General features: G+C 45.9%; 1 protein-coding gene across 1 annotated transcript in view; it reads left to right on the top strand.

The window, feature by feature from the left end:
• CHAT (choline O-acetyltransferase) overlaps window positions 1–24,867 on the top strand; it is a 202,789-nt gene that overhangs the window by 162,449 nt on the left and 15,473 nt on the right. Inside the window, exon 13 of the mRNA XM_073685964.1 lies at window positions 20,847–20,909. Within this exon, the coding sequence (XP_073542065.1) occupies window positions 20,847–20,909 (63 nt within the window). The remainder of the gene's footprint in view (window positions 1–20,846; window positions 20,910–24,867) is intronic.

Genomic DNA, 24,867 nt, shown 5'->3' with positions numbered 1-24,867 from the left:
GCCCTACAAACTTGGGACCCAATTTCTTAGAAGGAATCCTCAACCGCAGATTCCTAGAGGACAACCAAACCATGTCACCAACAGCGAACAAAACCTCCTGTCGTTTCCTATCAAAGTAGTCTTTAGATTTTCTGTTGGCCTCCTGAAGATTACCACGCACATCCGTCCAAACTCTCTCCAAATCACCGGAAAAATTCTCCTCCTCAGGCACGGCAGATCCCAACTTGGAGAACGACCCAAACGACGGATGTCTCCCAGAACAACAAAAAAAAAGGCGAACAACCAGCAGAAGAAGATGTATGATTGTTCAGAGCAAATTCAGCAAGTGGCAGAAACTCAGACCACCCCTCTTGATTGTCTGCCACAAAACAACGCAAGAACTGCTCAACATCCTGGTTTTTCCTTTCTGTCTGGCCATTAGATTCAGGATGATATCCGGACGAGAACGATAAATGAACTCCCAACCTGTCACAAAAGGCACGCCAAAAACGAGCCACGAACTGAGGACCCCTATCAGAAACAATGTCAGTAGGAACGCCATGAAGTCTGACAATTTCCTTGACAAAGGCCTTAGCGAGAGTTTTAGCGCAGGGCAGTTTGACGAAGGGAACCAAGTGACACATCTTGCTAAAACGGTCCACGACCACCCAGATGACAGTAAAACCCTCAGAGGGGGGAAGGTCAGTTATAAAGTCCATAGCCAAATGTGTCCAAGGAGCACTGGGAACCTCCAAAGGACAAAGCAACCCCGCAGCAGGAGTATGTGAGGACTTAGATCTAGCACATATAGTACATTGACGCACCCACTTAATGACTTCCTTCTGCCATCCAGGCCACCAAAAACTGCGACCCACCAGTCTCTTGGTCTCAGAGATTCCGGGATGACCTGCCAACCGAGATTCGTCACACTCAACAAACAAATCTCTCCTAAAGGTCCCAGGCACAAACAACCTCCCATGAGGAGTGTTAGATGGGGCATTCTCCTGTGCTTTAAGAATCTCATCTTCCAAAACGGAGTCCAAAGCAGCTATCACAACACCTTCTTGTAAAATGTTCTCCTCTTTCTCAGCACCGACTATGCGAGAAAAACTGCGAGACAAGGCATCCGCCTTAACATTCTTAGTACCAGGGATGTAAGTAACGGAGAAATTAAACCGCGAGAAAAACAGTGCCCACCTAGCCTGACGGGCATTCAGGCGCTTGGCAGCATCAAGATATATCAGATTTTTATGATCCGTAAGAACCTGAACGGGAAATTCCGCACCTTCCAAGAAGTGGCGCCAGTGTTCAAATGCGAGTTTAATAGCCAATAATTCCCGATTACCAATATCGTAATTCAGTTCAGTCTCCGAAAATTTTTTTGAAAAAAAGGCACAGGGATGTAATCCATCCCCGTTATCCTGAGACAATACTGCGCCAACCCCCACAGAGGAAGCATCAACCTCAACCAAAAACGGCTTAGTCACATCAGGCTGCATAAGGTTGGGAGCAGAGGTGAACCTCTCCTTGAGATACACAAAAGCTTCAATAGCCTCAGAAGACCACTGAACCGCATCAGCACCTTTCCTGGTGAGATCGGTCAGAGGTTTGACAATACTAGAAAAATTTTTTATGAATTTTCTGTAATAATTGGCGAAACCTAAAAACCTCTGTATCGATTTCAAACCAATAGGCCTAGGCCATTCCTGTACAGCTTGAACTTTAACCGGGTCCATCTCAAAACCTTCGCTGGAGATAATGTAACCCAAAAAACTAATTCTCTGTACAGCGAACTCACATTTCTCCAGCTTAGCAAAAAGCGAATTGTCCATTAACAACTGTAATACCTCACGTACGCTCCGCCAATGAGACTCCAGATCCGGCGAATAAATCAAAATGTCATCCAAATACACAACCACATTTTTGCCGATCAAAGGTCTAAGGATGTCATTAATAAGATTCTGAAAAAATGCAGGAGCATTAGTAAGACCAAAAGGCATAACCAGATTCTCAAAATGACCCACAGGAGTGTTAAAAGCAGTCTTCCATTCGTCACCCTCCTTCATGCGCAACAGATTGTATGCCCCCTTAAGGTCAATTTTAGAGAACCACTTGGCCCCCATTAACTGGTTAAATAAATCAGGAATCAATGGCAGTGGGTAAGGATTGCGTACAGTAATTTTGTTAATCTCACGAAAATCCAGACAAGGACGTAAACCGCCGTCCTTTTTTTTTTACAAAAAAAAATCCAACCGCCACAGGAGACTTAGAAGGCCTAATGTGACCGGCGGCCAAACTTTTCTGTATGTATTCCTCCAAAGCCTTCCTCTCAGGAATAGTAAGGTTAAATAAACGACTTTTAGGAAGAGTCGCTCCAGGGACAAATTCAATAGAACAATCATAGTCTCTATGGGGAGGCAAAACCTGCGATTCCTTCTCAGAAAAAACTCTCCAAAAATCCTGAATAGGAACAGGCAATTCTCCCCTATCCAAAGCTGCAATACGCCCGTTACAACACTTGTCATAACATTTATGGCTCCAGGATTTAATTTCACTGGTAGACCAATCCAGTACAGGATTGTGAAATTTTAACCAGGGCAATCCCAATATTACTGGAGAAGGCAAGTTATTCAAAACTACCAAATCCAATTTCTCATGGTGAACACCATTAATAGTGAGAGGAAATTCACAGACCTTGAGAGTAATATTCTTCAAAGGGGAACCATCCACAGAAACCACAGCAATGGGGGATGATAAAAGTTCGGGTTTTAAATTGAGTCTTTCCAAGAATCCCCCATCAATTACATTCAGAGTAGACCCACAATCGACAAACACCCGAAATTCCATTAATTTTTCCTGAGCAATCGTGGAAGCAGCTAAAAATACACCCTTGGAATTTAAACAGGCAATACGGGCATGACTGACCATTTTTTTTTCTTTCTTCATACGAAGCTCACAGCCTTTAATCAAATGACCAGATTTTCCGCAATAGAAACACAAGCCTTCAAAAAATCTACGGTCTTTTTCTTGAGAGCGAGGTGCCACCGATCCAATCTCCATCGGTTCACCACTGTTAGTACACACATTCTCATAACCAGAAACTGACATAGCAGAGGATTTGCTCTCATTAACCCTTGCACGCAGTCTCCTATCCACCCGTATAGCTAATTGCATAGCCTGTTGCAAATCTTCAGGTGTAGGATAAGCAATTAGCAGGTCTTTAACCCTTTCATTGAGCCCAGCAAGAAATAGACTTTTCAGAGCAGAATCGTTCCACCCTGTTTGAGTAGACCATCGACGGAAATGAGTACAATATTTTTCCACATTACCTGATCCCTGTTTCAAACGTCTCAACTCAGTCTCAGCTGATGCGACACGGTCAGGATCATCATATAATAGCCCCAAAGCAGAAAAAAAACTATCCACTGATCTGAAGCATGTATCACTAGGTTGCAAAGAAAAGGCCCACTCCTGAGGCTCTTTGCGCAAAAGTGACATTATGAACCCTATGCGCTGGGATTCATCCCCAGAGGACTTGGGTCTCAAACGAAAATACAATAAGCAAGCATTTTTAAATGAAAAAAATTCTCGGTGTTCACCAAAAAATAAATCCGGCAAACATACCTTAGGCTCCAAGAAATGTGCTCCAGGACAGTTACTCACGTGCTGACGGAGCTCGGCCACCTCCAAAGAGAGTCCCTGCAGGCGATGAGCCAAATCCTGAACCGACACCATGATGGAACAGAAAAATCTTTCCTTAGAGAATTTGCAGGCTGGACTTACTGTTATGTTCTGCTACCAGAGCTAAGCAAAGAGAGGAGATCTGTCCCTACGATAGAACTCAGCTGAATCCCTACGATGTAACAGGGAACCTGATCCTGCGATCAGACCTGCTAAAGTCCTAAGCTAGTCTGTACGGAGACCTATAGATGTGGGGAAGGAATCCCTACAAGTACTAAGGACTGGGAGGAATATGGGACACCTCCTAACAGAAATAGTAGCAGACAGACGAACAAACAAAATATATAGAACATAGAGGTCCGTAGACCAAGCAAACTAACAGAGTTAGATACAGAGCACAGGCTAGTTAGAAAGTAGTTATACAATGAAGTCCAGCAAAGCCAGAAGGGCGGAGCAGGATTAAATAGGCCAACAAGGTCATGTGACCAGCAAAGGAAAAAACCTAAGAGCAAGGTTCTAACAAAAACTGCACCAACCCCCACCGATGAAGCATCGACCTCGACCAAAAAAGGTTTGGTCTCATCAGGCTGTATAAGGATAGGGGCAGAACTGAACCTCTCTTTGAGATACTCAAACGCTTCAATGGCTTCAGTAGTCCACTGGGTCGTATTCGCACCTTTCCTGGTGAGATAGGTTAGAGGTTTAACAATTACCGAAAAATTCTTAATGAATTTCCTGTAATAATTGGCAAAACCCAAAAACCTCTGTATAGATTTCAAACCAATAGGCCTAGGCCATTCCTGCACAGCATGAACCTTCACAGGGTCCATCTCAAAACCCTCGCTGGAGACAATGTAGCCCAAAAAACTAATTTTCTGCACAGCGAACTCACATTTCTCCAGCTTAGCAAAGAGTGAATTATCACTCAATAACTGCAAAACTTCATGTACACTCTGTCAATGGGACTCTAAATCTGGTGAATAAATCAAAATGTCATCCAAATACACAACCACATTCTTACTAATCAAAGGTCTCAGGATGTCATTAATAAGGTTCTGAAAAAATACAGGTGCATTGGTAAGACCGAAGGGCATCACGAGATTCTCAAAATGACCTACCGGAGTGTTAAAAGCAGTTTTCCATTCATCACCCTCCTTCACACGTAACAAATTGTGTGCCCCTCGGAGATCAATTTTTGAGAACCACTTGGCTCCCACTAACTGGTTAAACAAGTCAGGAATTAACGGCAATGGGTAGGAATTGCGTACGGTAATCTTATTAATTTCACGAAAATCCAGACATGGAATTAAACCGCCGTCCTTTTTTTTAACAAAGAAGAATCCGACTGCCACAGGTGACTTTGAAGGTCTAAAGTGACCAGCAGCCAGGCTAGTCTCTATGTACTCCTCCAAGGCCTTTCTTTCAGGGATAGTCAGATTAAACAAGCGATTTTTGGGAAGAGTAGCACCTGGAACAAACTTAATGGCGCAATCATAATCCCTATGAGGAGGTAAAACTTGCGACTCCTCCTCCGAAAAAAACCTACAAAAATCTTGAATAGGTACTGGTAATTCCCGTTTTTCCACAGCCGCAATGCGATCATTACACATTTATCATACCACTTCGGACTCCAAGACTTAATCACATTAGTAGACCAGTCCAACAAAGGATTGTGTAGTTTTAACCAAGGCAATCCTAGAACAACTGGAGAGGGCAAATTATCCTAAACAACCAAGTCCATAATTTCTTGGTGAACACCATTGATAGTGAGAGGAAATGCAGCAGTCTTGTGAGTAATACATTTCAAAGGAGTGTTATCAATTGCAACCACAGAAATAGGAGATGACAAAGGTTTGGATTTCAATTTAAGTTTTTCCAAAACCCTTTATCAATCACATTAAGTGTTGAACCACAATCCACAAATACCTGAAATTCAATCAAATCTCCCTGCAGAGTAGTACACCCAGAAAGGAACACTCCTGCAGAGCGTAAACAAGCTATACAGGCGTATCTGACCTTTTTTTTTTCTTTACTTAAACGACGCTCACAATACTGAATCAAATGATCAGCTTTACCACAATAAAGACACAAACTTTCGGCGAATCTCCGATCTCTTTCTTGAGAGCGGAGTGACATCGCCCCAACCTCCATTGGTTCTCCGCTGTCAGAGCAGATTTTCTGGAAACTAGGACCTGAAGTTACAGGAGTTTTTACATCATTGACCCTGGACCTTATTCTCCTGTCCACACGAACAGCTAACTGCATAGCTTCCTGCAGAGTCTCAGGTGCAGGGAATGCAATTAGCTAATCCTTAACCCTTTCACTCAGACCAGCAAGAAATAAACTTTTCAGCGCCGAATCATTCCACTTAACTTCTGAAGCCCATCTCCTGAAGTGTGTGCAATAATTTTCAACATCATCAGACCCCTGATTCAAACGTCTAAGTTCTGATTCAGCAGATGAGATTCGATCAGGATCGTCATATAATAGCCCCATAGCAGAAAAAAATTCTTCAACAGAACTTAAACACGGATCATTAGGCTGGAGAGAAAAGGCCCAACCCTGTGGTTCTTTGCGCAAAAGTGACATAATAAAACTCATGCGCTGTGATTCATTCCCAGAGGATCTTGGTCTCAAACGAAAATATAACAAACAAGCATTTTTAAAGGAAAAAAAATCTTGCTGTTTACCATAAAAAACATCAGGCATTCCTACCTTTGGTTCCACAAAATGCGCTCCAGGACAGCTACTCACGTGTTGCTGAAGCTCGGCCACCTCCAGAGACAATCCCTGCAGGCGTTGAGCCAACTCCTGGACGGAGACCATACTGATCCCCGAATTTCTTTCCTTTTAGTTTTTTTTTTTGGGCTGGACTTACTGTTATGATCTGCAACATAAACTAATGAAAGAATGGGAAAAGCTGTCCCTACAGTAAGACTAAGCTGAATCCCTACGATGTAGCGGGCAGCCTGTTCCTTGTGTACAGACCCGCCTTCGTCCTCGGCTAGTCTGAACGGAGACCTATAGAATAAAGGAAGGAGTCCCTAAAAGAACTAAGGACTGGGGCAAAAATGGGACACCTCCTAACAGAAGTTGTTGCAGAGCAAAAAGACAAACTGACAAAAAGTACTAGAGGTCCCAGAGGACCAAGCAAACTAGACAGAGATAGGCTCGGAAGCACCTGGCTAGAGAGACAGGCAAAAAACACTGAAGTCCAGCAAAGCCAGAAGGGCGGAGCTGGAATATATAGGCAGCTGGACACGTGACCGCAAAACACAAGATAGCAAAAACTAACAGGAGGGTTCTAACACAAACAGAGTAAAGCAAAACCGCAGGTGCGGTGGACAAGGCTGAGCAGAGCGAAACCGCAGGTGCGGTGGACAAGGCTGAGCAGAGCGAAACCGCAGGTGCGGTGGACAAGGCTGAGCAGAGCGAAACGGCAGGTGTGGTGGACAAGGCTGAGCAGAGCGAAACCGCAGGTGCGGTGGACAAACCTGAGCAGAGCGAAACCGCAGATGCGGTGGACAAGGCTGAGCAGAGCGAAACTGCAGATGCGGTGGACAAGGCTGAGCAGAGCGAAACCGCAGATGTGGTGGACAAGGCCGAGCAGAGCGAAACCGCAGGTGCGGTGGACAAAGCTGAGCAGAGTGAAACCGCAGATGCGGTGGACAAAGCTGAGCAGAGCGAAACCGCAGATGCGGTGAACAAGACTGAGCAGAGCGAAACTGCAGATGCGGTGGACAAGGCTGAGCAGAGCGAAACCGCAGATGCGGTGAACAAAGCTGAGCGGGCAGGAACCGCCGGAGCGGTAAGTAAGGCAGAGCAGAGATAAACCGCCGGGGCGGTAAGCAAGGCAGAGCAAGGGGGAAACCGCCAAAGCGGTGAGCAAAGACAGAGCAGAGGGGACAGGGCTCTGTTCACACGGAACAGACTGGAAGGGAAAGGCAGAACCAGATACACACAAGGTACTTGCAAAGAAGTAGTGAGTGGACTCCAAACTCACAAACGGAAGTACAGCGACAACGAGTAGGAGTTAGGTGCAGTTTCAGACTCTGCAGAAAAAGGAAAGGTACAGACATAAAGAAAAACAGGTAACAGGCTAGGAGAGTGTTCAGACAGGAACTGAGTGTTAAGACAGGAACTGACACTGCAGCGAGATACAGGAGTTAGTCTGGGTGTACGGCCCCCAGAATGGCGGACAAACAGGCTAGAAGACACAGATAACAGGTCTGGGTATGCGGCCCCCAGAAGGCAGGATGAACAGGCTAGGAGCGTGTTCAGAAAGGCCTGGGAATACAGCCTCCAGGAAGGCGGACAGGCAAGAAAAACAGAACAGGACCTGGCACATCAGAGGCAAGAAGCCCTCTGAAGATAATAGTTGCTCAGGCACCAGCTTCAAGGTGGAGCTGGTTTAAATATCCAGTGACAGACAGCAATAGGCTGAGGACGCATTACGGGTGTGCCCACAGCAGCTATAAAAAACAGGAAGTAACCGGGCCGCCACCCTAAGCAGTCAGAACAGAGACAAACAGACAGCATGAATAGAAGCCAGGCTAGCAGACTGGACTGAAGATCAAGTTTGCGATCTTTCATAGTGAGAGATGGTGCACCATGCAAGCCCTCCACCAGGTATGTTATACACAGTCCTTGTGGTACTGGGGATCCACCCGCTCAGAGTCCAGCAAACACAGGGTTCTGATTAGCACAGAGCACACATCTCCTGTCTAGAGTTAGCCTCTCCAGATACACTAAGCACTGAATGCTTCAGCAGGCTGAGTATTTAAACCCCAGACCACACCCTGGGGTGGAGATATGGAGAACAACCTCCTGCTCTCACTATGGTTGTTCTCACAAAAACACTCCCTTTTACAAATGGTGGTTTAACTCCCCAGCACTTAACATGCTGGAGGAAACTTAACGGTTTTAATTCACTGAAGCTAATAGCCTCAGTGAAACATATCTCCCCTCCAGCACTTTGCCAGTGACTTTGTCACAGAGCATTGAAGATTGGTGGTGGCTGGGTCTTCCATCATGACAATGACCTGAAACACACAGTCAGGGCAACTAAGGAATGGCTCCATTAGAAGCATTTCAAGGTCCTGGAGTGTCCTTCCAGTCTCTAGACCTGAACCCAATAGAATATCTTTGGAGGCAGCAGAAACTCAATGTTGCCCAGCGATAGCCACGAAACCTGAAAGATCTGGAAAAAATATATATGGAGGAGTGGGCCAAAATCCCTGCTGCAGTGTGTGCAAACTTGGTCAAGAACTACAGGAAACGTCTGACCTCTGTAATTGCAAACAAAGGTTTCTGTACGAAATGTTAATTTCTATTGTATCAAATACTTTTTTTCATGCAAATTATGCAAAATTAATTATGCAAAAAATTCGCAAATTAATTATGCAAAAATCATACAATGTAACTTTCTGAATTTTTTTTTAGATTCTGTTTCTCACAGTTGAAGTGTACTTATGATAAAAATTACAGACCTCTCCATGCAGGTGGGAAAGCTACCAAAATCGGCAGTGTAACAAATACTTATTTTCGCCACTGTATTAGCTATTAGGTGCCCTTTAACCCCTTAACAACATTTGCCGTACTAATACGCGTCTGTGCCCTGGGACTTAAGAGCCAGACCCGTATTAGTACGTCATGGCGATCGCGCGCGCACACAGGCTGTGCGGGCGCGATCGCCGCCGGGTGTCAGCTGATTGTCACAGCTGACACCCGGTACTATGTGCAGGGAGCGGTCCTGCACCGCTCCCAGCACATTAACCCCCGCGATGCTGCGATCGAAGTCGATCGAAGTTGATCGCGGCATTGCGGGGGCAAGGGGAGGTGATCGCCGATACTCACCTCCTCTTCCTGCTTCCAGCGCAGTCTGCAAAGGCTTCCCGGGTGTTGCCATGACGACCCGATGTCGTCATGACAACATCCGGGTCACCAGACAGCAGGAAGATTGCTTGGACATGCGCAGTGCATCTCCAAGCAATCTTCACACTGTGCATTTCTGACAGCTTGCATGGCATAGGGATGGTGCTGCATTCCTGTGCCATGCAGGCGATCAGAGAAAAAAAAGTGAAAGTCCCAGAGTGGGACAAAGTAATAAAGTGTATAAACTGTGTGAAAGTGGAAAAAAAAATAAAAAAAAAATTTGCAAAAATAGTAAAAAAAAATTAAAAAAATAATCCACCGAAAATAAAAATATAATGTACCCATCAATAAATATTATTATACAAAAAAAAAAAAAAACAATAAAAGTACACATATTTGGTATCGCCGCGTCCGGAACAACCTGACCTATAAAACTGTCCCACTAGTTAACCCCTTCAGTGAACACGGTAAAAAAAAAAAACGAAGCAAAAAACAATTCTTTATCACCATACCGCCAAACAAAAAGTGGAATAACACGCGATCAAAAAGACGCATATAAATAAAAATGATACCGCTGAAAACGGCATCTCGTTCCGCAAAAAACAAGCCACCATACAGCTCCATCAGCCAAAAAATAAAAAAGTTATAGCTCTCAGAATAAAGCGATGCTAAAAAATATTTTTTTCTATAAAATAGCTTTTATTGTGTATAAGCGCCAAAACATAGAAAAATGATACAAATGTGGTACCGCTGTAAACGTACTGACCCGAAGAATAAAGATACCTCATCAATTTTACCACACGCGGAACAGAATTAAAAAAAAAAAAAAAGCAATTCCTGAATTGTTGGTTTTTGTTTATTCTGCCTCCCAAAAATCGGAATAGAAAGCGATCAAAAAATGTCACGTGCCTGAAAATGGCACCAATAACAACGTCAAGTCATCCCGCAAAAAACGAGCCGTCACATGACTATCTGCCGAAATCTGGAAAAATTATAGCTCTCAAAATATGGCGATGCAAAAACTAGATTTTACAAAAAATGCGTCTTTTAGTGTGTGACAGCTGTCAGTCATAAAAACCCCATATGATTCTGGCATTGCTGTAATCACACCGACCCGAAGAATAAAGTCGTCTAATCACTTATACCGCACAAGGAACAGCGTCAAAAATAAACTCTTGGGTTAGGATTGGGCTAGGGTTGGGGCTGGGTTTGCGGCTAGGGCTGTGCTGGGGCTAGGGTTGTGCTGGGGCTAGGGTTGTGCTGGGGCTAGGGTTGTGCTGGGGCTAGGGTTGTGCTAGGGCTAGGGTTGTGCTAGGGCTAGGGTTGTGCTAGGGTTTGGGCTGGGGTTGGGATTTTTTTCAAAAGTAAGAAAAAAAGATGACGATATGGCGACTAGTGTTGAGAGCAAGTGCTCGCTACTTGAGTTTGCATCGGGTGCTCTGGTATGCATTGAGTATCGTGGGTATTTGAGTGACATGCTCGAGTCTCTGCCCCATATGCTTCGCGGCCAAAAAACTTTACGGGGATTGCCTGCCATGCACGAGCGATCCCCGCATGTTTTTTTTTCGGTGTCTAATAACCGTGAAACATGCGGAGCAGGGACTCGAGCATGTCACTCGAGCACACGCTGTACATGGTGCATACCTGAGTACCCGATGCAAACTCAAGTAGCGAGCACTTGCGCTCAAGAATAATGACAACTTATTCAATATGATGACCTAATGTAAACAAATTCTGTGCCGTACCTCTGGGTTCAAAATGTTCACTATACACCTTAATAAAATCCTTGAGGGGTATAGTTTCCAAACTGGGGACACTTGTGGGGGAGCTCCACTGTTTAGGCACATCACGGGCTCTCCAAACGCGACATGGTGTCCGCTAACAAATTGAATGGAAAATCGGCTCAAATTGTTAGCGGACGCCATGTTGCATTTGGAGAGCCCCTGTGTGCCCAAACATTGGAGCTCCCCCACAACTGACCCCATTTTGGAAACTAGACCCCCCAAGGCACCTATCTAGATGCATAGTGAGCACTTGGAACCCCCAGGTGCTTCACAAATTGATTCGTAAAAATGAAAAAGTGAAAAAAAAAACACTTTTTCATTTTATGAATCAATTTGTGAAACACCTGGGGTTCCAAGTGCTCACTATGAATCTAGATAGGTGCCTTGGGGGGTCTAGTTTCCAAAATGGGGTCACTTGTGGGGGAGCTCCAATGTTTGGGCACACAGGGACTCTCCAAATGCAACATGATATCCACTAACAAATTGTCGGCTCAAATTGTTAGAGGACACCATGTTGCGTTTGGAAAGCCCCTGTGTGCGCAAACTTTGGAGCTCCCCCACAATTGACCCCATTTTGGAAACTAAACCCCCCAAGGCCCCTATCTAGATGCATAGTGAGCACTTGGAACCCCCAGGTGCTTCACAAATTGATTCGTAAAAATTAAAAAGTGAAAAAAAAAACATTTTTTAATTTTTATGAATCAATTTGTGAAGCACTTGGGGTTCCAAGTGCTCACTATGCATCTAGATAGGTGCCTTGGGGGGTCTAGTTTCCAAAATGGGGTCACTTGTGGGGGAGCTCCAATGTTTGTGCACACAGGGACTCTCCAAATGCAACATGATATCCGCTAACAAATTGAATGGAAAATCGGCTCAAATTGTTAGCGGACACCACGTTGCGTTTGGAGAGCCCCTCTGTGCCCAAACTTTGGAGCTCCCCCACAAGTGACCCCATTTTGGAAACTAGACCCCCCAAGTCACCTTTCTAGATGCATAGTGAGCACTTGGAACCCCCAGGTGCTTCACAAATTGATTTGTAAAAATGAAAAAGTGAAAAAAAAAACTTTTGGGCACAGAGGGGCTCTCCAAACGCAATGTGGTGTCCGCTAACAATTTGAGCCGATTTTCCATTCAATTTGTTAGCGGATACCATGTTGCATTTAGAGAGTCCCTGTGTGCCCAAACATTGGAGCTCCCCCACAAGTGACCCCATTTTGGAAACTAGACCCCCCAAGGCACCTATCTAGATGCATAGTGAGCACTTGGAACCCCAGGTGCTTCACAAATTGATTCATAAAAATGAAAAAGTGTTTTTTTTTTCACTTTTTCATTTTTACGAATCAATTTGTGAAGCACCTGGGGGTTCTAAGTGCTCACTATGCATCTAGAAAGGTGCCTTGGGGGGTCTAGTTTCCAAAATGGGGTCACTTGTGGGGGAGCTCCAAAGTTTGGGCACAGAGGGGCTCTCCAAACGCAATGTGGTGTCCGCTAACAATTTGAGCCGATTTTCCATTCAATTTGTTAGCGGATACCATGTTGCATTTAGAGAGTCCCTGTGTGCCCAAACATTGGAGCTCCCCCACAAGTGATCCCATTTTGGAAACTAGACCCCCCAAGGCACCTATCTAGATGCATAGTGAGCACTTGGAACCCCTAGGTGCTTCACAAATTGATTCGTAAAAATGAAAAAGTGAAAAAAAAAACACTTTTTCATTTTACGAATCAATTTGTGAAGCACCTGGGGGTTCCAAGTGCTCACTATGCATCTATAAAGGTGCCTTGGGGGGTCTAGTTTCCAAAATGGGGTCACTTGTGGGGGAGCTCCAAAGTTTGGGCACACAGGGGCTCTCCAAACACAACATGGCGTCCGCTAATTATTCAAGCAAATTTTACAATCAAAAAGTCAAATGGCGCTCCTTCCCTTCCGAGCCCTGCCGTGCGCCCAAACAGTGTTTTTTCCCCAAATATTGGGTATCTGCGTGCCCAGGGGAAATTGCACAACAAATTTTGGGGTCCATTTTTTCTTGTTACCCCTGTGAAAATAAAAAAAATTGGGTCTAAAGTAACATTTTTGTGAAAAAAGTTAAATGTTCATTTTTTTCTTCCACATTCAAAAAATTCCTGTGAAGCACCTGAAGGGTTAATAAAGTTCTTGAATGTGGTTTTGAGCACCGTGAGGGGTGCAGTTTTTAGAATGGTGTCACTTTTGGGTATTTTCTGTCATAAAGACCTCTCCAAGTGACTTCAAATGTGATGTGGTCCCTAAAAAAATGGTTTTGTAAATTTTGTTGGAAAAATGAGAAATCGCTGGTCAACTTTTAACCCTTATAGCTCCCTAACAAAAAAAAATTTTGGTTCCAAAATTGTGCTGATGTAAAGTAGACATGTGGGAAATGTTATCTATTAACTCTTTTGTGTGACATATCGCTCTGATTTCAGGGCTTAAAAATTCAAATTTTGAAAATTGCAAAATTTTCAAAATTTTCGCCAAATTTCCGTTTTTTTCACAAATAAACGCAAGTGATATCGAAGAAATTTTTCCACAATCATGAAGTACAATATGTCACGAAAAAACAATCTCAGAATCAGGGGGATCCGTTGAAGCGTTCCAGAGTAATTACCTCATAAAGTGACAGTGGTCAGAATTGTAAAAATTGGCCCGGTCATTAACGTGCAAACCACCCGCGGGGCTTAAGGGGTTAATAATATAATTTTAACAGTAAATTCTACGAGACACCTGTGGTGTCAAAATCACTACTCCCCTAGGTGAATTCTCCAGGGTTTCAAATTCTGCGTCTCTTCTGGGGGTGGGGTAAGATGCATTCATTGTATGGGCAATTTAGGGTTTCAGCAAATGCAATTCTTTATTAATCCATTAAAACTCACATTCAGTAGATTAAAATCACAAAAAATCAACAACAAATACTATAGCCATACTACCCCATGCAGTTTGATTCTAAAAAATTCACAGGCTTTTAGTTGTAGCATAGAAAACTAAAAAATGATGGAATTGTAACAACTCTAATATGTACTAGAAAAGTGTCATAGGATTGATAAGAAATTGAAATAAAGAGGCTATAAAGAAGGTGACTTAAATAGAGCTAAAAATATAGCAAAGATGGAATATGTTTTTTTCATCTGAAATGAATAAACAGTGGCCAAATAAATATAGAGTAAAAATTAGTAATAATTATAGTCATGATTACTACAAAATAAATTAATCAACAATAACATACTTATGCTCTATAGAAATCCAGAGCTATATGAATTATTAAAAGAGGGCTGTAATACTTTTTAGCTTCTTTCAACTAAATTAATTCAACATGGCCCCTGGGCACCCGTTTCTGTTCTGAGCTCTGGCAGGTGCCCAAACAGTTTCTAACCAAATCTGAAGCAATAACGTACTCAGGAGAAATAGCATAACAAATTGCAAGGTGCTTTTTCTCTTACTACTCCTTATGAAAATAAAAAAAATGTGGCCAAAACAACATTTCATAGTAAAAAAAATAGAATTTTCATTTTCACAAGGCAATGCTTAAAAATTACGGTGTGTGAAACACTTGTATAGTCAAAAGATGGGCAACACGACTAGATACATTCCTCAAGGGCTGAGTTTCCAAAAAGGGATCATTCTTTGAGTTTCTAATATATAGGCCCATGAAAGCCACATCAAAACTGAATTGGTTCCTAAAAAAATAGGTTTTGGAAATGTAGCACCCCGAGGGCTCGGCTGCTACAGGAGTATTGCACCTCGAACGAGAGGTGTGATATTCCACTCCCGGGTAAGGATGGAGTGTGGACTAGAACTCAGTTAGCTGCATGCACCACACACACCCCATTTCCGAGGAACAGACCGACGGTACTCCCACTAGAAAGATGTGCAGGTACGACAGCTTCTGTTCCTGGCTGGAGTGGGGAGGGGGAGGAAAACCCAGTGGTGTAGGAGCAGATAGGGGCGGGTTTCTGGGCATAGGAAGGAGCCCATTGGTTGCTAATCACCTGGGCTCGGGTGTCAGAGGGAGTATAAAAGGTGGGCACCATCTTAGGAGGGAGTTCAGTTCAGTTCAGTTCAGTTCAGTCAGATAGAAGAAGAGTGAGAAGAGGAGTGACAGGGAGCAGCAGCCCTGTCTGGGTGCTGCCCCTGGAGGGAGCAAGAGTGAAGAAGAAAGGAACAAGAAGCAAGGAAAGAATGAAACATAAGAAAAGGCCCAGAGACATGAAGCAAGAAGGAACCCGAACACGCTAGGAGTCAGCGGGTGAAGGGTTGGCAGATCAGGGTACCGGATCCCAAACTGGTGGAGGCCACTTATCCTCAGCCAGGAACCGGAGGACGTGGCCACGTCTTGGCGCGACCACTCACTACACTCACCACGAAGGCATGCCACATAGGGTCAGGGAGACCGGAGAAAGGTTTCGCCACCAGAAGGCCCGAGGAAGCTGGACATGGGTGGGTCCCTAGTGGGGACGGCCAGAGAAAGGAACGGGGAAAGGAGTTCAAGGTCACACTCTGGAATTGCCTGGGGGTTGGTCGAGCCCCGTACCTGGTGGACGCAGCATGGCTCGGGTCGTCATCACCTGCAGGACTGACGTTAATAACAACTGTGAGTAAAGCATTGAAAACTGCAATCAGTCTCTGTGTTCCATCGCACCACCAGCACCATAGGTATCGGGACGCTCTTACTATCACTCCCTTCACCCGCACCAGCTGCCCTGAGGCTATACCTCTCCCGTTGGGGGTTATACCACCATAGCTGCACATATATACCATCGGCCTCAGCGGACTGTTTTGCAGTGGCGGCCTTGCGACCGCAAATCAACAGGTGGCGTAGTCGGACACTAATACCATCATACCAATAACTGCCACTTAGTTTGACCACCCTGGGCGCGGACCGGGTCACCGCCACACGAAGACTACTACCCCCATCGGATCCGGCTCCGGGTATCCCCCACGCGCACGCGCGCCGCACTACAGCACTGGCCCAGGGGGCGCGTCAACTTTGGCGTAGTCGGCAGGATTACGTGCCCGCAACCACCGGGTACTGCGTGCCTGAAAAAAAGAGACTTTTATACTTACCTGTGGTGAAGTTTTCCGCCGTCCGGAGTCGTTTCCCGCCATCTGGAGCCGATTCCCGCCATCCGACGCCATCTTCTGCCTTCTTCCCGCCATCCATGGAGTTTTCCCGCCATTGGACGCCATCTTGAGGGCACCGCGCGGGAAGAAGAGGGGCGTGGACTCCGAAAGCCCGCGAGAACTGAAGCCCCGCCTCACGTCCGGACGTTGCGTAAGGTCCTGGAAGGAGCCCAGCAGACGCCGACGTCACAGGAGCGCGACGGAAGGTCCTCAACCCTGACGATCCACTGCGGAGCCGCGGCCTACGGAAGAGGATCATCGCGAGGTAGGCCGCGGTCCACTAGGGGGGAGGAGGATGTCGGATACGGAGGAGAGCTTCACTACCGCAGCCACCATCCAGCACCGCGTCCATCCCGAGAGGCAGCAGAAGCGGATCGGAGGCCGAGGACGACGCCGCGGGGGAGGCCGCAACGACAAGTAAGGGGAACGCCGTTACTCCGGGCCCTGAGGCCGCGGACCTGCCCCTACCTCCCGCCGCGGAACCCGAAGCTCTGGGTGCCGCACCGCCCGCCGTGCCTCCATCACCAGCAGTTAGCCCTCCAGCAGCAAGCTCTGCAGCGGAGCCTCGCCCAGGACCGTGCTCCCCAACATCGGGCACGATCAGAAAGTCACCGGCCTGGTTGAAAGGCCGAGTGCCCGCGGGCGCTGCACCCCAGCCGGGGCCCGTGGACCTCTCTTCACCCCCGCTGGAAGACGCTCAATTCGAGGGGGACCCCACTGGAGAAGACCTGATGGGGTTCACTCAGGAGACCCGGGCGGGCGCCGCCCGGCGCTATGGGACCTGCCGCCAACAACGCGCAACGGCTGAGCGGGAGCGGAGAGAGAGGAAAGTGAAGGAGGAGTGGCTCCACATTAAAAACGTGGAGCAGAAGACAAGGGCCCGCCAGGACCCCCCGTACAGCTCACGGTCCCCGAGTCACCGGGACTGTTGTTAAGTTTCACATGGCATGTGGCTGGGGCATCATCTAAGACCCGAAGACCATGAGCCAGGTGTTTGTAAACAGGAGCGACGTAGAGTCCCACCTACCGGAGGGGCACAGTGGACGGGACCTGGTGCCTGGAGATACCGTCACCTATACCAGGCATAAGGGAGTGAAGGGGTGGTACGCCCTTCATGTCCACCGGGTCAAGGAGGAGGAGGAGTTATCGTACCAGGAGGAGAAGAAAGAGGGCCCGGACGGGTCTGAACCTGAGGAAGAGGAAGGAGCGTGTGGAGGACACCGTAAATCGTAAACGGTAAAAGAGGAGATGTAAATAGTTACCCGATCGGGTATAAGGACTGTTGTGAGACTGTTTCCACAAAGAGTGTGGTCCCCGTTGGGACAGAAAGAGAACTGTTGCCTGCTTTGCCCTAATCCCCAACCTGACCGAGGACTGAGAGCGGTCATCCTTTCCCTCTACCTGGCTGAGGACTGACAGCGGCCAGATCCCAAAGAGTCAAGAATGTTGAAAATGTTTTATATGAAAGTTAATGTCTTATTTATGAGTGTACACTTTAAAAATTTTTGTAAGTTTGAATTTGTTTTGCTCTGTTTCAGCCAGGGGACGTGCTGTGATTTACCAGGGGGGAATGTAGCACCCCGAGGGCTCGGCTGCTACAGGGGTATTGCACCTCGAACCAGAGGTGTGATATTCCACTCCCGGGTAAGGATGGAGTGTGGACTAGAACTCAGTTAGCTGCATGCACCACACACACCCCATTTCCGAGGAACAGACCGACGGTACTCCCACTAGAAAGATGTGCAGGTACGACAGCTTCTGTTCCTGGCTGGAGTGGGGAGGGGGAGGAAAACCCAGTGGTGTAGGAGCAGATAGGGGCGGGTTTCTGGGCATAGGAAGGAGCCCATTGGTTGCTAATCACCTGGGCTCGGGTGTCAGAGGGAGTATAAAAGGTGGGCACCATCTTAGGAGGGAGTTCAGTTCAGTTCAGTTCAGTCAGATAGAAGAAGAGTGAGAAGAGGAGTGACAGGGAGCAGCAGCCCTGTCTGGGTGCTGCCCCTGGAGGGAGCAAGAGTGAAGAAGAAAGGAACAAGAAGCAAGGAAAGAATGAAACATAAGAAAAGGCCCAGAGACATGAAGCAAGAAGGAACCCGAACACGCTAGGAGTCAGCGGGTGAAGGGTTGGCAGATCAGGGTACCGGATCCCAAACTGGTGGAGGCCACTTATCCTCAGCCAGGAGCCGGAGGACGTGGCCACGTCTTGGCGCGACCACTCACTACACTCACCACGAAGGCATGCCACATAGGGTCAGGGAGACCGGAGAAAGGTTTCGCCACCAGAAGGCCCAAGGAAGCTGGACATGGGTGGGTCCCTAGTGGGGACGGCCAGAGAAAGGAACGGGGAAAGGAGTTCAAGGTCACACTCTGGAATTGCCTGGGGGTTGGTCGAGCCCCGTACCTGGTGGACTCAGCATGGCTCGGGTCGTCATCACCTGCAGGACTGACGTTAATAACAACTGTGAGTAAAGCATTGAAAACTGCAATCAGTCTCTGTGTTCCATCGCACCACCAGCACCATAGGTACCGGGACGCTCTTACTATCACTCCCTTCACCCGCACCAGCTGCCCTGAGGTTATACCTCTCCCGTTGGGGGTTATACCACCATAGCTGCACATATATACCATCGGCCTCAGCGGACTGTTTTGCAGTGGCCTTGCGACCGCAAATCAACGGGTGGCGTAGTCGGACACTAATACCATCATACCAATAACTGCCACTTAGTTTGACCACCCTGGGCGCGGACCGGGTCACCGCCACACGAAGACTACTACCCCCATCGGATCCGGCTCCGGATATCCCCCGCGCGCACGCGCGCCGCACTACAGCACTGGCCCAGGGGGCGCGTCAGAAATATCCTAGAAAATGATAAAAATTGTTATTAAAATTTTAAGTACACTACGATATGTGGAGAAATTGAAACAACTTCTGAAGACATCAGCACGCAATTTAAAGCTTGGAAGCAAATATGTCTACCAAATGGGCAATGGCCCCAAGCCTACTACCAAAGTTATGGGAAAATGGCTTAAGGCTAACAAGGTGAGGGGAAAGAAGTGACCACAAAGCCCTAAACTCACACCCATAGAAAATTTCTTGGCAGAACTGAAAAATAGTATGCAAGCATGGAAACTACTAATCTGACTCAGTTACACCTGTCCTTTCAAGAGGAATGACCCCAAATCCCAGCAACCTATTGGGAGAACCTTGTGGAAAGCTAGCCAAAATACTTGACACAAGTTAGTCAATTTATAGCCAATAATACCTAATACTAAGCATTTGCATATAAACTTCTGAGCCACTGAGATTGTGATGAAAGAAATAAAAGTTGAAATAAATCATTGTCTCTAGTATTATTCTGACATCTCACATTCTTGAAATACAGTATAATTGTGATCTTCAATGACTTCACTGAGAGAGAGAAAGAGAGAGGGGATGTGTCCTACGATTTATTGCCGAGAATTGTGAATAAACTGAGTTTTAATGAACGTGGCTGAGGTGTATGTAAACTTAAAGAAGTTGTCCATTACTTGGATAACTCCTTCTTGATCCAAATGTTTGGCCCCCATAAAATAATAAAGCTTATACTCACTTACCGTGCGGGTGCCATTCCCACGGTGTCAGCACTCGCTCTCCCCGGGTCTCCCGTGCAGTTGTCATTTCACACGTGACGCGGGCGCCCAATCAGCACTGGCGTCACTGTCTCCACCTCCTGTCGAATTGAGCATGAAGAGGAAGTCAGAGAGCAGCTGCAGCCTGAACTTCTTCTTTTATCGGGCAAAACATTTTAGGCTTCATTTCTACATGTTGCATGTATATTATGGTGTATCATGCTCTGCCTGTTCACCTTGTGATCTTGGTATTATTTGGACTGGGGAAAAGCTGAATACAACCACGATTCCATGCCTTGTCACTGTAGCTGGAAGCAGGGATGCTAGTTTCTGACCTATTAGCTAAGAGGAAGAGGTGCCAACATCATCAAGAGCCCAGATAAGAATCCAGCACCACTTTCACTGTCCCCACCATTAGATAAATAAGTAATCAAGAGGAGGTGAGAGAGCAGACACAGCTCTTACTTCCTCTTGATTACTTATATGTCTGAAGGTGGGGACAGTAAAGCTGGCGCTGATTGGGCGCAGGGCTTGTGGGCTGTAACAACCTCACGTGAGTCCCGCGAGAGTGAATGCTGACACCACTGGAACGAGCCGGCACGGGAGGCGAGTATAAGTGTTATTATTTTAACGGGGGCAAACATTCAGATCGAGAAGAGCAACTTTCCCTCTTCATGCCAAAAATATGCCCTAACAGACATGAGCCAACCATTTTTAATTAACAGATAGTTTTAGAAAATTGTACAATGAAGTATACTGGCATTAATTGCAATGTATTTTTTCATTTATAGGACTCTGAGAAAATGGAATATCTTAGAAATGCTATCGCAGCTCAGACAAATTACACTATTCTGGTATGTGGCAATCACAAAGCACTTATTAAATGTAAGAAATGTTTCAATACCCAGCAGAGTATCTACCGTTGCAATGGTAAATATTACATAATTTTTATGACATGTTACATTACCATAAAGGCCATCTATCCATATAAGTGACATGATATTGTGTCTAGACTCTAAACCAAATCCTCCCATGAAGTGCTATTTATTCAGACTCATAAGCGAGGTAATCTGATATATATACCGCTGATATTCTATTCCAAATAGTTTAAGTAAATGCAGGGGATGTGCAGGAAAATAATGGTTGCTTAAAGATTCCCATATGACATTGATAAATGTTGGAAAATGTCAGTGTTCTCAAAAACGTTAATACTGAAGCAACCTGACATTTAATTTCATCTATTAGCCATTTTTCATTAATGAGGTTAAATGGAAATAAAAAATGACAAAACACAATTTTATTTTGGGAGTTACAGTTCCCATATTTCTTTTGCTCTCGGTATAACAAATGAAATTGAATGGATGAAAAAAATGTAAACCTAAACTATAGACAACAGAATCTTTTTGATAGTTTTTATTGACCGTAATGGAATCTGGCGACAATGTAATGTTTATACAGACTGGCGGCCCAACTTGCTGAAAAAGTAAAAAGAATCCCTTAAGTTTTATCAACAATAACAGATACCAAAGGAGTCTGGCAATTATTTTTCTTTGCAAAGTTAGCCATTTATTCAGTATCTGATTATTTTATTTGGTAATAGAAAAGCACTCCAAGCATATATAAATTGGTTCCTGGCCACTGATTTTAAGACCATTAAAAAGGAGCAGGATTTGTTAACATGAGCTCTTTCAGTAACACAGAATCTAGAAATATACAGTACTGTGCAAAAGATTTTGGCGGGTGTAGGGAAAAATGCTGTATAGTAAGAATTCTTTCAGAAATAGAAGTGTTATTTGATAAACATAAACTATTGAAAAAATGCAAAGTTAATGAATAAAAGAAAAATCCAAATCACATCAATGATTGATGTAACCACCCTTTACCCTCAAAACAACATAAAAGCATTAATTCTTCTAGGTACAATTGCATAAAGTCGGGGATTTTGTAGGAATATAGTCATTTGTAAGTTGAAATGCAGTCATTAATCGAATAGAAAAATCTGTGTAGGAGGCTTAAAACTGTGAGGAACAGCCAAATTCTGGTAAAGTGAGGTTGTGGAAGACAGTTTCATGTTATAGGTCATATGCCATGGCAGGACTGAGCACAGCAACAAATCACAAGATAGTTATACTGCATCAGCAAAATCTCTTCCAGGCAAAGATTTCAAGCTCTTTTGAAGAAGAACCAACAAATGGGCAGTGTTGAGGACTGTAGAGGCAGTGGTTAGCCAAGGAAAATTAATGCAGCAAATGAAAGACTCATCATGGTTACTTTCCTTCCAAATCGGATGTCCAGCGCTTCATCAGCTCAGAAATGGCAGTAAATAGTGGGACCCACCTACACTCATATACTGATCAGAGAAGTCTGGCCAGAAGTGGTCTTCATGGAAAAATTGAAGCCAAACATCTATACAAGGCCATGCAACTCAACTATGCATGAAATCATAGGAATTGGGGAGCAGAAAAGTGGCAGCAAGTGATCTGGACTGATGAAAAATTTGTTTGTAACAGAAGGCAGCTAGCTCACCAAAGGGCTGGACATTGTACATTAATGAGTGTCTGCAGGAAACAGTGAAGCATGGTGGAGTGTCCTTGTATGTTTGGGGCTCCATTTCAGCAATTGGAGTGGTGGGGAAATACAGGCAGATACTTATCCATGATACAATATCATCAAGGGGGCATCTGATTGGCTCCAAACTTATTCTACAGCAGGACAACAACCCCAAACATACAGCCAATGTCATTAAGTACAATCTTCAGAGTAAAGAAGAACAAGGAGTCCTGGAAATGATTATATGGTTCCGATCTCAATATCATCAAGTCTGTGTGGTATTACATGAAAAGACAGAAGGATTTTCACTTACAACATCCACTGAAGATCTGTGGTTAGTTCTCCAAGATGTTTAGAACAACCTCCCTGCCAAGTTTTTCAAAAACTGTACGCAAGTGTACCTAGAAGAATTGGTGTTGGTTTGAAGACAAATGACGGTCACATCAAATATTGATTGACTTAGATTTCTCTTTTGTTCATTCACTTTATTTTTAGCATTTAACAAAATGCAAACTATTAACACTTCTATTTTGAAAGCATTTTTACTTTGCAGCATTTCTTCATCGCTTGTGTAGCACCCTGAGGATTCGGCTGCTACAGGGGTATTGCACCTCAACCCAGAGGTGTGATATTCCACTCCCGGGTAAGGATGGAGTGTGGAACTGAGCTCGGTAGGCTGCATGCACTACACACATCCCATTTCCGAGGAACAGGCCGACGGTACTCCCACTTAGAAATGTGCAGGTACGACCGAGTCTGTTCCTGGCTGGAGTGGGAGGGGGGTGGTACATCCCATGTAGTGTAGGGGCAGATAGGGGGAGCAGCCTGGGTAAAGTTAGGAGCTCATTGGGTGCTGGTCACCTGAGCTCACACATAGAGGGTGTATATAAGGTGGGCACCAACTAAGATCAGGGTCAGACGCAGAGAGTCAGATGCAGAGAGGATCAGCTGCAGAAAACAAGTTAGGAGAGGAGAGAAGAAAGACCAAGGCCCAGAGTGAGAGAGGAGAAAAGAGAAAGACCCAGAGCACAGAAGAGAAGGGACCCAAGAACCCAAATCAGAGCACCGGGTGAGGAGTCAGCATCAGGGTACCGGAACCCAAGCTGGTGGGGGTAAAAACAATCCCCAGCCAGAGACCGGAGACCGTGGGCAGTGTCTGTCACGGTCACCCACCACATTCACCCCGAAGGCACACCACATGAAGGGTCAGGGAACCCAGGGCCAAGGGTGTCCCAACAGAAGGCCCGAGGGAGCTGGACCTAGGTGGATCACTGGTGGGGACGGCTGAAGAAAGGACAGAGGGAGAGCTCAGGGCCACGCTCCGGACTTGTTTGGGGGTTGGCTGGATCCAGGACCTGGTGGACGCAGCACGGCTCGGGTGGTCACTAGCAGCTGGAGTGACCAGTACAACATCTGCAGTAAGTAAACACCCTTAACTGCACAACCCGACTCTGTCTTCACTGCCGTCTGCACTACACCACCACAACCCCCATCCTCTGCGCCTGTCCCCTCTGAGGCTATACCCCTCCCGTTGGGGGTTATCCCACCAAGCTGCGCACCCACCATCAGCCTCAGCGGACCCTGCTGCAGCGGCGGCCACAGTGACCGCATCACAACGGGTGGCGTAGTCGACACAAAAGAACTTTAGTAACATCTGTAGAACTGCCACATCACACTGAGCTTGACGCCCTGGGCACGGGACCGGGTCACAGCCGCTCGGAGACTACAACCCCCCATCTGATCCGGTGCCGGGTATTCCCCTCAAAAAAGGAATATGTCCCAGGGGGCGCGTCACTTGCCTAAAATTTTTTCACAGTAGTACATGTATAGATTAGTGCATGTGGCTAAAAATTCCCTATTACAGCATGGTCTCTAATATCATAATATAGGGACCACAATTTTGCAGTGTGTATATAAAGATTTACCACTGAAGGCACAGCCTCTACATTAAAGCCCCCGTCACACTAAGGGAGATCGCTAGCGAGATCGCTGCTGAGTCCTAAGTTTTGTGACGCAACAGCGACCTCAGCAGCGATCTCGCTACGTTTGACACGTAGCAGCGACCAGGCCCCTGCTGTGAGATCGCTGGTCGTGTCGAATGGCCTGGACCATTTTTTGATCGTTGAGGTCCCGCTGGGTAGCATGCATCGGTGTGTTTGACACCTTACCAACGACCTCATTGGCGACTCAGAACTGAGAAGTCGTCCCTCATCGAGGGCTGAATCGTCAGAGTAGCTGCTATGTGACAGGGTCCCAACGACC

This window comes from Phyllobates terribilis, unplaced genomic scaffold, assembly GCF_046119375.1.
Source record: "Phyllobates terribilis strain yellow unplaced genomic scaffold, ASM4611937v1 Scaffold_5__5_contigs__length_657084704, whole genome shotgun sequence".
Classification (NCBI taxonomy): Eukaryota; Metazoa; Chordata; class Amphibia; order Anura; family Dendrobatidae; genus Phyllobates; species Phyllobates terribilis.
This window is presented reverse-complemented; position numbering and strand designations above follow the sequence as displayed.